Source organism: Eretmochelys imbricata, chromosome 5 (genome assembly GCF_965152235.1).
Source record: "Eretmochelys imbricata isolate rEreImb1 chromosome 5, rEreImb1.hap1, whole genome shotgun sequence".
NCBI classification, from domain to species: Eukaryota; Metazoa; Chordata; order Testudines; family Cheloniidae; genus Eretmochelys; species Eretmochelys imbricata.
In genome coordinates this window covers 91,710,183-91,726,720 of record NC_135576.1, presented here as the reverse complement: position 1 = coordinate 91,726,720, position 16,538 = coordinate 91,710,183, and the positions used below count along the sequence as shown (strand labels likewise).

The window sequence follows — 16,538 nt, the reverse complement described above, 5'->3', positions numbered from 1 at the left end:
CTCTGATGAGGCTATTACATCTAACGGGCTCCCCAAAACCATTCTTTTCTCAGAGCAGATTCATAGAGAGTCACTCCACCCCAATTATCACATATTGCAATTGAGCACTGGTGAATGACTCCAGGAAAGCACAGAGCATGTTCAGTGCCTCAGCTGCAATTACAACAAAGACTAGGTACCTCTCCAGCTAAATGACAATTAGCCAAAGGACCCTTAAAAAGGAACAGCTTCAAAACAGAAATACCATCCAAGAAAAGAGATTGTGGGTGGAAAGGGGTCTGAGAATGTCCCACCTAGTAATTATGGGGATTGATGATTCACAGCTCAGATTGAACCACGAACAGAGGCATACACAACCTCCCAATAAAAAAAACAAGGCAAAAGTATGCCCCTTCCATTTCTCCTGCCACTGAACTGATGAGGGATTCCCCAGGACTACAGCAGAGAGAAGGGCATTAGATAGGGCATGTATGAGGCTGATTAGGGGCCAGAGGTTTGTTGAGCTCTACATCCAAAAAGCAACTCTATCATCCACATGCAAAACAGGCCTGAGTCATCTGGATGATCCAGGACTGGTTAGCCTGGTTACAGCTGTTCTACCTACCTCTTGCTGCCAAATACACTGAGATGGGCCAATTGTTAACATTATTTAAACTGATCATCCAAGCGATTTATGAACCATTACAAGATAGAACTTTATTCTGACTGTGTGCATCAAAGCACTGAAGTGTCTCTATCACTTCAAAAGTTAACTGACACTTCAATTTCCTGGCCCACATTGGACCGGTAACATCATTCAGATTCCAGGCAATCACTGAAAACCAAGAATTCTCCACTTCATATTCTGACCTGACTTAATTAATAGTAGAGAAAATAACAGCTAATAATAAAGATAAATATGCATGTTGTGGGCAAGATGTGAGAATAAGTAGTATGTTGTCCATTTACTTCCTTTTTGATTTTACATTCAAATACCAGAAAGCTGCACTCTTATGTATATGAAAGAAAATACAGCTACATCAAGAAACTGTTACAATAAACTATGCTAATTGTTAAAACAGAAGAGGACAATGAATTAACGTAAAGAATTTATCATATTCAAATAATTTTACTTAACATTCATAGGGAGGAAAAAAACATCCTGATAAATCTTATTTAATTTTTCCCATTATAGGGGTATATTTTTTTAAAAATTAAGATCAAAATTAGAATGTTATTATGATTTGCATTATTTATGAGGAACCGTAAAGTGTAATATGAATATATACTTGGAACCATTCACTGAGGAAGCATATTTTGACAAATTGAGCTGAAAATCTTAGAACATTTTTCCCTGCTCTACTATATTCTTGTTTATGTTGTATAAATATAGTTTAGCCACTGCTAAAGAGGCAAAACAGGATAATTCTCAGTGCTTGAAACACAGCAACAAGAAGGAGGAGTGGTTTGCCTGGCAACCTTACCTGTAAGCAATTAAACATGCACCCTAGACTCTCCAGAGAAGTAGGAGGTTTAAAATAATCCAGAGGGGGAAATCACAAGCAAAGAGAAAGATCATTTAGAGGTAAAGGAACCAAGAGCAGATGCATATGTTTCCTTTTAAACAAATTAAAAGAAAGCAATTGGAAGACATAATTTATATAGGCATTTCCCAAGAGAGAGTCTATAAACTGCATCAGAATTCATGTGCAAACCTCAAAGTAGGTTTCCCCAACAAAACATCCATTTTGTTGCACTATTTATAACACACAGGAGCACAGATTCCTTCAATCACAAGATATAGACTCAGATTAGATTATTGTTGTTGACCTATTATTAATATTCTTATTCTTTTAATGCCACTTTCAGTCAGTTTTAAACTCTTGATTCAAATGTCTTAAGTTACACCATTAACTTTTGATTTGGTTAAAGCTGCATGGTTTAGTGTACTTTTTATTATCCATACAAAGCGTGTTAACATAACATTGTTTCCAAAAGTTCCACCTGCTAAGAGGCTGTCCCCCAAGAAGTTATGTATGTTTATCATGTAATATTTTTGGGGGGAGGTGAGGGGGTAGTCATGACTGAGATGGCAAAGAGCTAGTCTCTCTCAGCAGGTCATTGTCTAGCACTATTATGAGCTGAAAGGCTGCAACCTTATGTCTGCCTCTGAGAAAGAACTGTTCAAAGTTGCCAGCACAAGAGTTCCTCTCTCACCTCCTCCTAGATAGCAGTCCTGCTGGGAATCTCATACCTTCTTCAAAATTCTCACCTCAGCAGGAGAATTGAAAAGAAATGTTATGGCACCAAAAAGCAGAAGGCTGATATGTAACACAGAAATACACGTCCAAGGAGTGCTATGATAAAAAAACCTGTGAATAATGGATAACAAGAATAAAAATGCAGTTTTGAGAAACACTATTTTTTTTCTTGAACGTTACAGCTCTCAGTCAACTAAGGATTTGACAAGTAAAAGAAAAACAGCTTTTTGTCAGGTATTTTTATTTTTGAAGTAGGCCTGTTAAGCAATTAAAAATTAATTGTGATTAATCGTGCTATTAAACAATAGAATACCATTTATTTTAAATATATTTGGATGTTTACTACATTTTCAAATATATTAATTTCAATTACAACAGAGAATACAGAGTGTAAAGTGCTCACTTTATATTTATTTTTATTACAAATATTTGCACTGTAAAAAACAAAAAGAAAAATTTTCAATTCACCTCATAAGTACTGCAGTGCAATCTCTTTATCATGAAAACTGAACTTACAAATGTAGAATTATGTAGAAAAAAACTGCATTCAAAAGTAAAACAATGTAAAACTTTAGGGCCTACAAGACCACGCAGTCCTACTTCTTGGTCAGCCAATTACTCAGACAAACAAGATAATGCTGCCTGCTTCTTGTTTACAATGTCACCTGAAAGTGAGAACGGGTGTTTGCATGGCACTGTTGTAGCTGACATTGCAAGATATTTATGTGCCAGATGTGCTAAAGATTCACATGTCCTTTCAGGCTTCAACCACCATTCCAGAGGACATGCCTCCATACTGATGATGGGTTCTGCTTGATAATGATCCAAAGCAGTGCGGACTGACGCATGTTCATTTTCATCGTCTGAGTCAGATGCCACCAGCAGAAGGTTGATTTTCTTTTTTGGTGGTTCAGGTTCTGTAGTTTCCGCATTGGAGTATTGCTTTTTTAAGACTTCTAAAAGCATGCTCCACACCTCATCCCTCTCAGATTTTGGACGGCACTTCAGATTCTTAAACCTTGGGTCGAGTGCTGTAGCTGTTTTTAGAAATCTCACATAGGTACCTTTTTTGCGTTTTGTTAAATCTGCTGCGAAAGTGTTTTTAAAACGAACGTGTGCTGGGTCATCATCCGAGACTGCTCTAACATGAAATATATGCAGAATGCGGATAAAACAGAGCAGGAAACATACAATTCTCCCCTCCAAGGAGTACAATCACGAATTTAACTGATGCATTTTTTTTTTTTAAAATGAACATCATCAGCATGGAAGCATGTCCTCTGGAATGGTGGCCGAAATACGAAGGGGCATACAAACGTTTAGCATATCTGGCATGTAAATACCTTGCAACACCAGCTACAAAAGTGCCATATGAATGCCTGTTCTCACATTCAGGTGACACTGTAAATAAGAAGCAGGCAGCAGTATCTCCTGTCAATGTAAACAAACTTGTTTGCCTTAGCAATTGGCAGAATAAGAAGTAGGACTGAGTGGACTTGTAGGCTCTAAAGTTTTACACTGCTCTGTTTTTGACTGCAGTTATGTAATAAAAAAAGGTCTACATTTATAAGTTACACTTTCACGATAAAGAGATTGCACTTCAGTACTTGTATGAAGTGAACTGAAAAATACTGTTTCTTTTCTCATTTTTACAGTGCAAATATTTGTAATAAAAATAATATAAAATGAGCACTGAGCACTTAGTATTCTGGGTTGTAATTGAAATCAATACTGAAAATGTAGAAAAACCTCCAAAATATTTAATAAATTTCAATTGTTATTCTATTGTTATAAGTGTGATTAATTTTTTTAATCACGATTAATTTTTTTGAGTTAATCACGTGAGTTAACTGCAATTAATTGACATCCCTATTTTGAAGGATAGCTTTTATTATTCTTGCGAAGGACTGACTTAATAATAAGTACTAGGTTAGACACTGATACTTGACACTACAGTGTTGAGGCCAAGTAAGTAGGTAGGGTGGATACAACTTGGCATCAGATGACCTATGTTGTCAACTTGTCTGTGGCTTTGATACATTGAGTTATACTGGTGGGATATAAAAAGAGATTTCTCACTTAACTTGACAGCTTCAGTTATCACTGTAAAGGAAAGAACTAACGGATGAGAGGTCATCATACTGTTATTCAAGCTCTTTAAAGCTGTAATGAAAATTCATTAGCCCGAGCATAAAATCTATTTGCCCACCTCTAACACAATGATGATTAATGTTTTAAATCACCTATCAAAATGAATAACTCACCCAAGTGAGCAGGCAAACAGAATTTTGCAATGCTGCTATTATTTAACTAGATCAAACCCTAGATAAAATGCAGATGATAGGGTTAAGTATTTTAAAACTTTCAAAGTCTAATGTGAATTCTACTAGTGGGCTACCCTTTCATGTAACAATACTTAAATTAAGAAGTTATAGTTTAATACCTGGCATTTTTTTAGTTCCCTCTTCAGTTGAAGAATTGTAATATGATGTGGCTCTTCTTGGTCGCTTCCAATTCCACTATCAGTTCGTGGCATGACGAGAGCTACCTTCCTTAGCTCCTGTGCCATGTTGATCCAATCCTGCAGCTTCTCTTGTTGACGCTTTGTTAGGCTGGCAAAGTCATTTAGTTCAACTAGAAAGGGAAACGCTTCCTCTATGCAATTTCTGTAGTTGAAACATTCCACCTGAAGCTGGGAAAGCTGCTCCTCAAGAGAATGAATTCGAGTCCTATCTTCACTCATATCCTGTGATCCCTGGCTAGCATGGCTCATTACACTAACCTGCTGATTCTGCAAAGCTTCCCGGAGCAACTTGATCTCAAGTTCCATTTCATCAATCCGGTCCCGCTCAGGGTTGTAGTTTACAACTGGTTTATTTCTAATATTCTTGGCTCTGTTGGCATATTTGAGGGAATTTAAAGACTCATCAAAGTCAGATGAGGACGGATTTATACATGTTATCATGACCGTCTTGGCGTTTCCTCCTAAGGAGTCTTTCAGGATACGAGTAATTTTAGCATCCCTATATGGGATATGTACACTTTTTCTCTTTGGGTCTCCAAGAGCACTTATCACATTTCCCAAAGCCAACAAGCCACTGTTGATCTGAATTGATTCCTTGAACCGTTCACCAGTGTTCCCTGTTTTTGTCACCCTTTCTGATCCTGCCAAGTCCACAAAGTGAAACTTAGAAGCAATGATCTGGCCTGATCTCAGAGATAAATCTTGCGCAGCAGCTACATTTTTCAGAGACTGTGTAGGTCGTTGCTGACAAATATTGATGGTAAAAATAGCATGAGATCGGCTGGAGTGCTCATTCATTTGTGTCGTACCTGTGTGGCGAGCTGCATTCCCACTTTCTAAAAGGCTCATCACTTCATCCACGCTTTCCACTTGGAAATCCTTGGCACCAACAATCACTACAAACATCAAGCCCAGGAAAGCATGAATAATGGGTTAACACTAAGTTCTCAGCAAAAGTTTACAGAAAAACAGTTTTTAGATAAAGTCATGAATAGTCAAACTAATCCACAAAGAAACACACTAAAAATCCAGCAAATAAAATTAGCTATAATAATGTGTACAAGTTCACATTAGCATATGAGCTCACAGCAAATACCTACAAGAAAAAGTTATATTAATGGAAGCACTGCATACAGCATATTAAACCTGTAGCGTATGTATAAAATATATATATGTACTGTTAAAAAAATGCATTTTTACCTTTTTACAAAAAAGCTTGTTGAGACTTTATTTGAATCAATTCAAAAAACAACAAATGCAAGGTTACAGTGAAGACGTTAAACAAACAAAAGATAGAAAATTCAAAGTTATGGTTCTCACAACTTTGTCACTTTATACCTATATATTTGTATTATTGTCTATCAGCCTAATACAACAAACGCTTACATTTGTGAGTAATTTTACTCATGTGAGTAGTCCCACTGAAGTCAATGAACTATTCAGAGGCTAATTTGCAGGATTGGACCAGAGGGTATTAATGTTTATACTTCATTACATCTAGGAAATATGACCAAGTAACACTTACTTCAAGCAATTAATTTGAATTTCCTGACTACTGAGCTCTTCAAATGTCTACATGCAGGTCTGTGCATACACAAAAGAACTGAGTGCAAAACTGGAGGACAAGATGATGCCGTACTGAAAAATTGGGCCCCATGTGCAAGGGAGCATTGTGCCATGTTGCCTTATGAGAAATTAGGAAAAAAACAGTGTATCCCAGTGGTTCTCAACCAGGGGTACGCATACCCCAGGGGGTAGATCAACTCATCTAGATATTTGCCTAGTTTTATAACAGGTTACATAAAAAGCACTAGCAAAGTCAGTACAAACTAAAATTTGTTTATTATTGTTTATTATTGTTGATTTGTTTATACTGCTCTATATACTATAAACTGAAATGTATTATTGTTTATTATTGTTGATTTGTTTATACTGCTCTATATACTATACACTGAAATGTTAGTACAATATTTATATCCCAATTGATTTATTTTATAATTATATGGTAAAAATGGGAAATTAAGCAATTTTTCAGTAATTATGTGCTGTGACACTTTTTCTATGGTTTTTTTTTTTTTTTGTATTTTTATGTCAGATTTTGTAAGCAAGTAGTTTTTAAGTGAGGTGAAACTTGGGGGTACGCAAGACAAATCAGACTTCTGAAAGGGGTTGTCAAGGTTCCTTCCCCACTCTGAATTCTAGGGTACAGATGTGGAGACCTGCATGAAAACCCCCTAAGCTTATTTTTACCAGCTTAGGTTAAACCTTCCCCAAGGTACAAACTATTTTACCTTTTGCCCTTGGACTTTATTGCTGCCACCACCAAGTGTCTAACAAATATATAACAGGGAAAGAGTCCGCTTGGAAACGTCTTTCCCCCCAAAATCCTCCCAAACCCTACACCCCCTTTCCTGGGGAAGGCTTTATAAAAATCCTCACCAGTTTGCATCGGTGAACACAGACCCAAACCCTTGGATCTTAAGAACAAGGAAAAAGCAATCAGGTTCTTAAAAGAAGAATTTTAATTGAAGAAAAAGTAAAAGAATCACCTCTGTAAAATCAGGATGGTAAATACCTTACAGGGTAATCAGATTCAAAACATAGAGAATCCCTCTAGGCAAAACCTTAAGTTACAAAAAGACACAAAAACAGGAATATACATTCCATTCAGCACAGCTTATTTTATCAGCCGTTTAAACAAAACAGAATCTAACGCATATCTAGCTAGCTTACTTACTAAGTTCTAAGACTCCATTCCTTTTCTGTTCCCGGCAAAAGCATCACACAGAGAGAGAGCACCTTTGTTTCCCCCCGCCCAAGTTTGAAAGTATCTTGTCTCCTCATTGGTCATTTTGGTCAGGTGCCAGCAAGGTTATCCCTAGCTTCTTAACCCTTTACAGGTGAAAGGGTTTTTCCTCTGGCCAGGAGGGATTTAAAGGTGTTTACCCTTCCCTTTATATTTATGACAGGGGTACAGTAGCCTGGAAAGGTTGAGAGCCACTGGTGTATCCCATGTATACCACAGAATTTTACTTCATTTGAAAACATTTCTACAGTCAATATATTTGCTATCTTTGAGGATGCTGTCATAGCAAGCTCAGAATAATTAACTACAAAGAAGCTATGTTTAATTCATCACGGCAAAACAAACAAACAAAAATCCAAAATGTATAAAAAAATTTATCTTAATGGTGATAAAGGTTTCATGCTTGAATAACTTAAACACAGCTATATGGAATTTTACAAACTTGGTCTAAGAACAAGAATGAGAAATCTCAGTTCAAAAGGATAATTCCCCCCCACTCCAGTTAAAACGGACTGAAAATAGATGCTTATAATGGAAATTGCTTCTCAGCCGTAACTAGAACACTGTGGTAGCGATTCCATAATATGCTGCTTAAGGACCAAGGATTTTCTGAACAGCTTCCGTACCTCCTAGGTCTCTGTTTAATTGGATAGTTGAAAATACAGAAGTAATAAAGAATATTACTGTCCGAGATAGATTTTCCCCAGGATTTTACTGATGAATGGAAAGAGCTTGTCATAGAAGGATATGTGGTCAACTGAGGCTGATTAGAAATTTACGTGCATAAATGTTTGTACTAAAGAAGAGTAACTGATCCCTGCACAATAGTTTAAAATTTATTGATGGATTATTATTCAAAAACCCGTGTTCCACCAAGAACATTCTGTCATTCATCCATTTCAAAGCCACAAAGATTAGCAGTTTATCTCAGTATCAGACCATTCAAGATGAACTTTACATTTATCAATAAAATGTATCCCTACAATAGACCTCCCCTCTTGTTTCATAATATCTGTAATTAATAAGTGCTTTTTCTTTTAAGAGAAGACAAGAACATTTGCATTTGCTTTCATAAACTTGCACTTAGAACGAAATATTCTTTCAAGCATATAAGTAGGAGCAAATTTAATAAATTTTTGAGTTCAAATAGGCTTCTCTACCTGTGTTTCCCTTTTCATCTTCTCTGATGTGTAAATCTTTCATAGAAGTCTCTAACTCCAGCAGATCTCTGAGTTCTTCCTTGTAGACCTCTATATAAGATACTTTCACGCTGAAGTCAATATTATGGTTTTCAGAGATGCTCTGAAATAGTTCCTGTATAGCACGTGGAATGATACCTTTTTCATCCTCTCCAACCGATGCTAAAATATAAACAGAAACGTCACCAGACTTGCAGTGAATATATCTTTAGTACAAACTATAAAGTTTAAACTTCTGAAACATGAACAAAAGTCTGTGGCCAGTAGCGCTAAGCCACCCATGAATCTGAAGAATTTAGTCCTGTCAAAAAGTCACAATATATCAATACTATTGAATGGCTGAATATTTGTTTACAATCCTTAACAGGATTCATAATCAAGCTCCAATAAATTACTTGTTAATATAAACTGGAGGGCAACATGATGGGTGGTTCAGGAGTCAAATGCATCACTATTATAAGCCTATATTTCTCATGAGCCACATTTTACACTCAGTGATTACTGATGGCCAGGACATTGCACAATTTTACGACAACCTCAATTTTCAGTAGATACCTCTTGCTCCAATAAGGGTACAACAGTAGTTCAGTAAGTTCCCATGTGCCAGAAATAGAAGACAATATTTAGGAGCACTTCTTGTTCTTTCAACCAACATATGGCTCACCAATGCCATGTCAAATTCCTGCTTTTAAATATCAGAAAGGATCTCAGATGTTACTTATTCCACAGTATGGAAATTGGTTGGGCGTTGATGAGAGGCTTTTGAGTGGCTCACACCTTCTAACCAAGAAAATTAGAAATTGTCCCATCTAATCAGTGACTCAATAGGTATATATGAAAAAAATTGCTGAGCTTTGAACAGCTTTGTACTGTGGCACCTGCTATTTAATGCTTCTAGGTAACTCAGGCTTAATATTCAATAACCATGGTTAGTCAAAAGATGACAAGAAATTAAAAGAATTAAGAATAAAGAGGATTTTAATTTTTACTGATTTTTTAAAATAATCTATTTATATCCACTTGGAAAGGTGAAATTAAAAAAAGAACTGCCATGTTATAATTTGGGATTTTCTATTAGGAGAATTAACACCTGAAAACAGTGAACATGGTCAAGGGAGGGAATCTAATCTTCAAATGATTCAATTTAAACACAGAAAAAAAAGATAGTACGACCCAGTTAGTCGGAAAGATAAAAGACTGTTTTCCATATTTTAGAATAATATGCTGATTACCTGATGATGTCGCCAATATTTAAACAACAGGAGTCTAATCTGGAATCTTGAACCACAAAGACATTGAAATAAGAAATGTCTTACCATCTTGTTTTCTATTATAAAATTCTACAGCAGCAGCATGCTCTAACAGGAATAGAATTCCAATAATAATAAATAATAATAATAATGTCTGATAACTCAGAATGATGATGGTTAAGAGAGTTGTCATTTCTGGGGTAATTTTGCCAGTAAAGATCAGATGTTTGCCATTTTAAACCAAAATTCTGATCTCTATGATACTGATCTCATACTAAAAGTGTATCCTTTTTTAGGCCATCAGATGAAGACAGAGGGCCAAATTCATAGGTGAGTCTAAAGGAATCTAAGGTGGTGTACTTCCTACCTCCTGACATCCTCAACATGTAAATGACAATAATTTCAAACTTCATTACACTCAGTTTGAGTCTAAGGAGAGGCTACATCTGTGTAATTTTCATGCTGAGGGAACCAAAAGGAAGTGTATATTACAATGGCCTAGACTCACTCAGATTCACTAATATACTAATGCTAAAATAATATTTTCTCAACTCTTACTTTAGATAAAGATGTAAGCAGACTCTACATTGAATACTACATTCTGAACAGACTCTTACGGTGCTCAAATGAATTATTTGAAGAGCACAAAAATATTCTGGGCACGCAAATACTATAGTGATGGATATGCTAGAAATACCTAAAGTAGATTAGATAGATTTGCTCACCATTGCTTTTTTTAGTTAATACCTAATAAAGTTAAGAGCAAACAGGTTAAAATAAATGAGATCTTGATGCTCAAGCACAGGCTGGGATTAAATTTGGAAGATGAGAGCAAATAGTTGCACATCTAAAACAATCCTATTTTAAATGTGGGTCAAATCCAGAAGCTCCAACCAACCTCATATCAGTGGCTGGCACTGACAATGTTGGGGGTGTGTGGAGGAGGAAAAGCACTTCATATGACATTTCTCAGGGTTCTTGAGTACAGTCTAATTTAAGGTAAACCCCTGTTCTGGATAGCTCATCTCACTGATGTTTAGTCAGAAGAGTATATTAGTTTATAGCAGTGTTCTCTATTAGCCTTTTAACTGTTTTCTGACAGTAGCACAGAGCTTAGATCCTGTGGCAATGAACACTGTAGAAACTTCTCAGATATAGATAGACTGTAGTGCTCTCTATGTTGCATAGACACAGTTGTTGGAATTATTTATTGCAAGTGAAGCCAGCCCAGTATTCTAACAGGAAAAGTCAATCAAGCAGCAAAAAACAAACAAAAAACCCCACACACAAACAAAAACCCAACAGCCAGCCTGAACAACTATTCGCCTCAGGTGTTTAAAAATACACCTGTAAAATATAGTTATTTCACAACTATCACATAGCCTTCCATGTATTATTTATTTGGTTTAGGCAAGTACACTAGTCACAAATCACAAAAACAAATTAAACTTTCCAAAACATACCAATGTGACCTCCACCAATGGTGTACGTCTTCCCAGACCCTGTCTGTCCATAAGCAAAAACTGTAGCATTATATCCTTCAATCAAAGACACCACTAAAGGCTTAATGCAAGTTGTATAAACTTCATCTTGAGTTGAATTTTTGCCAAATACAAAATCAAACGTGAAGACACGGTCTTTCCCAATGATAACTTGTTGTGTGTTTGGAACCAGTCTCATGCATACTTGATGGTTGTGAAGAATCTCTTTGGAAAGCAGAGGTCTTATTCTTACGGCAACTTTAACTGGAATCTCTTCCATGACAGCCTCCAATTTTAACACTTAACCTGAAAAATTTTCTTATGGTTCTTGTCTTCACAGCATTCTCAATCTTCTGCATCTAAGAAACAAAGTTTTCTGAAATACACAGCGAACAGAAGTTCATTTCCCAGTGACTTAGTTAACTAAACTGAGTGAGTTTCTGTCCTGTAAAAATGGCATAGAAGGCTCCAGTCCCATATTCCTTCAGTTTATAGGTAATTTTTCCCCCCTCTTAATTACCAGACCAGCAAATTCGACCTGGAATCTGAAAGCCAAGTGATTTCTTTCTGGACATGGCATGATTACATTAAGTCAGCTGTTCTCAAACAGGGGGCATTGCCCCCTGGGGAGGCTTGCTAAACTTTCTATGGGGGTACAGCGAGCCTTCCCGTTCACTCACAGGGTTACAACACCACTCAGTGAAATTTAGCCCATCTGCCACACCATCTGACAGTGGGGTGGCTAGGACAAATTTCACCGAGTGGTATTGCGACATAGCGCAATGCCCACTAGCACTCTTCAATGCTGAAATTGAGAAATACTGCCCTGAAAACTTTGTGGATACTAAGGCATGTGCTTTTAAAAGGTTTCCTAGCCTATGCACAGGACTGATTTATTTCTAGTAGAATTCCCTTTATTGGAATCAATGTATTAATAGCCCCAATTCCACCTAGATTACATTGGAAAGTCCCATTTTGTAAGGATGGGGAGGGGAGGTGGTGGAATCTCCTTCCTTAGAAGTTTTTAAGGTCAGGCTTGACAAAGCCTTGGCTGGGATGATTTAATTGGGGATGGGTCCTGCTTTTGAGCAGGGGGTTGGACTAGATGACCTCCTGAGGTCCCCTCCAACCCTGATATTCTATGATTCCAAGTTAAAAAAAAAAAGTTGTGTGGGAGGATGGCATAATTTCAAAAAGGTTGAGAACCTGTACATTAAGTAATAGAGACAGCACCGTGAGAGCTTACTTATCAATTCTGTTGATGAAGCACGTGCTCAGAATTAATCCAACTCACTCTCCAACAGCTATATTAGCTCTGTAGGGGAAACAGAAGTAAAAGCACATTAAAAATGTCTTCCACTTACATAAGATAAGTAGACAGGACTTGAAAAGCACACGGGAAACAGATTAGTTGCATATGACAAGAAGGTGTAATTTTAAATACTTCTCTGATTATTATACTTTAAGAAGCCTGATGCAGAAGTCAGGCCTTTTTAATCAGTGTTAAGTACCTACCTAATTAAAATGACAGTTTTGTTTTTTGTTTTCATTTGTTTTTTGAAAACAGGTAACTTATAGCAATTGTGGTTCCATGTGTTGCCCTCTGCATATTCACTCTTACAGGATGTTCCTCCTCCCACAGCTACTTTCAAGAACCTTCTGGAAAGCTGAGTTTGTCAGGCATGGATGGACACCCCCTCAGGACACCAAAGGTTCAGAGTTTAAGTTATGGAAAGGCTGCGTGACCACAACCACTTCAGTTCCAAGAGTCCCATGAGAGCAGAAAATGAGGGGAAGAAGTAGTTCTTGCGGGTTGCATTGTTTGCTAGACTTCCATATATAGGAAAACGTAAAGGCTAGCTTGTCATATAAATAGTAGGTATGGATTTCCTGCCTTTTAATACTTTAGAATCAAAGCCTAAATAAAAAGTTTTATAACTAGCTTTTTCTTGAGGTTTGGTGTAACCTCAAATTTAGTATCACTTTAGTATTGGATATGTTCACTGTCATGATCACTTTTCACGAACTATATTCTGCAGTTGCAGAGAGATGGATCCAAAGGTCTAAAAGATGTTTTCACTATTTTATAAACTGGACCCCTATTTAAGTATTTAATTCTTTTTTAATTGACAATAGTGAGTGGAAATGAGTGCCCCAGGAATCAAACTGAAAGCAGAACAAGTAGTGGATTCCAAGTGGCATTGTACTGCAGCTACTATATATGGGAGGGATGGGGAAGAAGGATTTGTTTGTTATTTAAATGGTGCCTGTTTATAGAAAGAGAGATGATTTCCCTATATAAGGAACTTACTAGGGTCTCATAACATTATTATGTACATCATTGGTTACTGAACTTTTTTTAATTAAAAAAAAGTACACAAAACTCTCAAACATAAGAGAGTCCAGAGTTGGGGCAACAGGGGTATTAGATGAAATATCTTACAAGATCACTTCTAAACATTTTCAGCATAGACAAAAAAGTCTTTAAAGAAACCTGATTGTGGTTTACAAATACACAGAATAGAGTCTCTCTACAAGCATAGAGCAAAAGTACAACCGTTTGTAGTATGCAGAGTAGAAAGAATTCTATTGTCTGATGGCTCAGCACAAGCAAACCCCAGTCCACACAAATAAAATATTTTTTGTTTTTTTTAATTATTTCTACACAGAATTGTTTTTAGTCTGAATGAAAATATCATGAGCTCTTTAGAAACCACTAACTGAAATATAAATCAGTATTTACACCTGCCAAATGTATTAGCTTTTACATTATTAAATAAACAAACAAAAAAAACTACCTCCATGGACCATTACCTTGTTATCACAAAGAATTTTGGAAAGTTGTGGAAAATACAATGAGTGCAGAGCCTTTAATTAATAGGGGATCAGGTCGCTAAAATGAGAATCAGGAGATCTGACTTCTGGGTTCATTCAGCTTTCATGTTAATATTTAGCAACCGAAATATTTAACGCAAGAATATGGCTAAAAGTTCCTCCTTTGTTCACCTAGTGCCAATATTATGCACATGTATTATGCTAATATATTTACTTATTATCTGAAATATTGTATTTCCCCATCCTCCCCCAGACACACACCACAATCCAAAAGACAGACTGGCACAGAGATGTAACATAAATATATAATTTTAAGAAGTCTATTATGAATTACTCATATAACCAGTCTTAATACACATGCAGATGTCACAGTTTGTGTCTCTGCTCAATCATTATAATTAATTATTATTATTAAAATCGGGTGCAGAAATCATCCTCAGACTAAACCTGGGTTCAGCTAACAAAAAAGCCGCTTTGCTGCACTGTGTTTGGAAAGGGGTCCCCAGCATAATAGACCCTGCGTGGTGTGGTGCCAGAAAACCCTTGGGAATGCCATTGTAGCTCCTTAACCCAGTGCTCGAGAACCACCTGCTAAGACAGGGCGCAGGCCTGGGGGGACCCAGGAGACTTGGCTCCCAGACCTGGCTGTGCCACTGGCCTTGGGCACGTTGCTTAACTTCTCCATCCTTCTTCAGCGCCCGGCCTGTGACACGGGGATCAGGCTGCTCCTCCCCGGCGCGGCTCCTCGGCTGAGCAGCGTTACTGCTCGGTGCTATGCCCGAGCGGGACGGGCAGCGTGTGGCTCCTACCGGGCCGGGGGGTGCCCAGCTTTTCTCCCTTTTCCTCTCCCCTTGCGGAAGGCCCCCACGCCGGCCCGTCTGCTGGCGGGGCCGGTGCCAGGCACAGGAGAGGGCTGGGAAGGGAAGCACCGACCCGCGGGGCTGCGGCAAACCCACCTGCTGCTGCTGGGCACGGGCGGAGAGTGATGCAGGCCGCTCCCCGCCACTCCCCTTCTGTTTACACGCGGTCACCAGGCAACAGCGGAACCTTCCGGCCCGGCGGCGGTCAGCGAGTCCGAGGCCTCCGCCGCCCCCAAGAGCGGCGCTTCCCGCCCCGCCCGGCGCAGTGCCCCCTACAGGAGCCTGCGAGCGTCGCTGCCCGGCCGCGCCGCTCCCGTGGGTGGGTGGCCCTGCCGGAGGCCGCCCCCGCCGCCGGCTTCAAGCCCCAGACCCGAGCGCCTGGCGGCGGGGCTTCGCCTTCCGTCCCACTTGGGCCCATGTGAGGAAGCTGGGCCTCAGTCTGCGCCCCCTCAGTCTGGCTCAGCTCAGGCCTCAGCACCTCCCGCCCTGCCACAGGGCTCCCTCCCCGCCACCGGGGGGGGTCGTCCACATTTTAATTTAATTTTAAATAAAGCTTCTTAAACATTTTAAAAACCTAATTTACTTTACATACAACAGTGTAGTTATATGTTCTAGACTTATAGAGAGAGACCTTCTAAAAATATTAAAATGTATTGACTGGCACACGAAACCTTACATTAGAGTGACTAAATGAAGACACAGCCCACCACTTCTGAAAGGTCGCTAAGCCCTGAGCTGGAGCCACTCACCCCAGGCTAGGTCTCCAGTGGCCATGTCCGTGCTACATGTTCAAAAATCAGGCCTCAAAATATCATGAGACAAGAGTGGTTGTTTTTTTCAGTCTTAAAAAAAAAATTATGCCTTGGTACATCTGCTTTCTGAGCTGCTGGAGAGGTGTAGGTGGAGGGAGGAGCCTAGGGCAATCCTGATCGAGCTGCTCTCTGAACATTTCCCCCTCCCCGGGGTTAGAATTGTACTTTAAGAACAAAAAATAAAGTTGAGATTCTCAATCATTGGCTCCAGAAACTGTGGCTTTAAATAAACCACCAAATATTGCAAGACTTGTGATAAAATCATTAAGAGTTGGCAGGATCGCCCCTCATCAGTTGCCACTTGCTACAGGTTATGCTGCTGCCACCTATCTCCATTTCACCTAGCAGCTGTTACACTGCCACCAGGCCCGTCGTCATAACTCACATATTACCCCATCCCATCACAGCCAACCATCATGTTACACAGCCATGTCATGGGTTGCGCAGCAACTCAGCTGGTATTTTGCCACCAGATCACATTATACTACCAGGTGTCTTACACTGTTGTGCTTATGGTGCTCTACCATAATG

The 16,538-nt window shown here is 38.6% G+C and overlaps 1 protein-coding gene across 1 annotated transcript in view; it reads right to left on the bottom strand.

Moving 5' to 3' along the window:
* KIF27 (kinesin family member 27) overlaps window positions 1–15,018 on the bottom strand; it is a 47,034-nt gene extending 32,016 nt beyond the window's left edge. The window contains exons 1-5 of the mRNA XM_077816389.1: window positions 14,924–15,018; window positions 12,747–12,815; window positions 11,483–11,859; window positions 8,731–8,931; window positions 4,684–5,660 (exon numbers count right to left, since the gene is read on the bottom strand). Coding sequence (XP_077672515.1) covers window positions 4,684–5,660; window positions 8,731–8,931; window positions 11,483–11,780 — 1,476 coding nt within the window. The 5' untranslated portion in view covers window positions 11,781–11,859; window positions 12,747–12,815; window positions 14,924–15,018. The remainder of the gene's footprint in view (window positions 1–4,683; window positions 5,661–8,730; window positions 8,932–11,482; window positions 11,860–12,746; window positions 12,816–14,923) is intronic.
* Window positions 15,019–16,538: the final 1,520 nt, after the last annotated feature.